The sequence below is a fragment of the Sinocyclocheilus grahami genome, unplaced genomic scaffold, assembly GCF_001515645.1.
Source record: "Sinocyclocheilus grahami isolate Dianchi unplaced genomic scaffold, SAMN03320097.WGS_v1.1 scaffold2994.1, whole genome shotgun sequence".
Lineage (NCBI taxonomy): Eukaryota > Metazoa > Chordata > Actinopteri > Cypriniformes > Cyprinidae > Sinocyclocheilus > Sinocyclocheilus grahami.
In genome coordinates this window covers 12658-14206 of record NW_015508167.1, presented here as the reverse complement: position 1 = coordinate 14206, position 1549 = coordinate 12658, and the positions used below count along the sequence as shown (strand labels likewise).

Sequence of the window (1549 nt, the reverse complement as noted above, 5' to 3'; positions counted from 1 at the left end):
AAAAATCATGATTTTACACTAGATATTCTAGGTACTCAAATTGAGAATTTGCGCATTGTTGTGATTGCTTGCTCATAGTTTATGACAGTCATAAAGATTGTTTTTTTGCATATGTTGTGCACATAATTAGCAGAAAATGTCCTGGAAAGCTTGCTTAATAGTTAGTGGTGTTTGTAAAGATGATTGTTTCTCACACTTAAGGTTAGTGTTTTTAACAATGTTTTCTGTGACTCTTGTCTTGCAGGTTATAATGCACCTTATCTGTCAGTGTATAGTGAGAATGCAGTGGATGTATTTGACGTCAACACTATGGAGTGGATTCAAACGATGCCTTTGAAAAGGGTACATTTTTCATTTATCTTTAGAAATAAAAAAACACATTATAAGAAAGACAGACATCTTCCAGAGAGAGTTTTTCATATCTATGAAATAAAATATACATTGAAGCAGGTGATAAAATATAAAGTGCGGTGTGTTAATGAGCTGTGGGTCGCCTGCATTGCAGGTTCATCCTCTGAACGCTGATGGCTCTCTAAACCTGCTGGGGCTGGAGACCGTGCGGCTCATCTACTTTAAAAACAAGACAGCAGGTGAGACGCTCCCTACAGGTGCTCATCCAGGTTCTGAATATTCCCACCCCACGTATTTATGCATATACAGCAGGAAATAAATGAGAAGAATGATAAGAAGTTGTTTCAGATAAAGAGAAAACAAAGTTTTCTTAATGATTTGCATTTATTAGAAAGATAATTGATTGAAATAATTGAAATTGATGATTTCATTTTGTTGTTACAATGTAAAGAACTGGCTTAATATGCAGCATTATGTGAATAGTGTGCATCAGCTCATGCATATGTGATGTAACAAAGTTGTACATCCTAATGGACGCTTGTTGTTTAATGTGTTGTGAAATGTGTGTAATGCATTGTGTTCTGTGTAATGATGTGCAGAGGGAGATGAGCTGGTGGTGCCAGAGACATCTGATAACAGCCGCAAACAGATGGTGCGCAGTATGACGAGCAAACGCCGCTTTTCGTTCCGCGTGCCGGAGGAGGAGAAAGTTCTGCAGAGGAGGTGATGTTCAAGCCTAACAACATTAACCATCATGACTTGTAACGAAAACTTGTCAATTTCGACCATTCTAAACCCTGGGGATAAAGTTTAATCTTCTTACTAATCATAATTTTATTTAGTTAATGTTTAATGTAGTTCATGTTCTTCTTTGCATATTTACAAAGTAAGTCTACACGATATATCAAAATCAAATTGATTTGCAGGCTGTGAGTAATTTAATTAATTAATAAATCACAGGAATTTGACAATGGCATTAAGCCATATGACAAAATCAATTTTATTTCAATATATCGTGCAGCCCATCTTCATTAATTAAATAAATATATGCTTCAGTAAATATATTAAATACGTTTACTGATTTCACTGTAAAGTGCAGCATTTATGCGCATGTAGTTCATCATAGTGTTTCAGCATCTGAGAACAGCAACCCATCAAAATAAAGTTTGATGGTTTACCATAAAAATAAAAAAAAAAA

General features: G+C 35.0%; 1 protein-coding gene across 1 annotated transcript in view; it reads left to right on the top strand.

The window, feature by feature from the left end:
- Window positions 1–1549, top strand: part of LOC107575904 (serine/threonine-protein kinase MRCK alpha-like) — a 9228-nt gene that overhangs the window by 5594 nt on the left and 2085 nt on the right. The window contains exons 4-6 of the mRNA XM_016262220.1: window positions 245–342; window positions 506–590; window positions 951–1074. Coding sequence (XP_016117706.1) covers window positions 245–342; window positions 506–590; window positions 951–1074 — 307 coding nt within the window. The remainder of the gene's footprint in view (window positions 1–244; window positions 343–505; window positions 591–950; window positions 1075–1549) is intronic.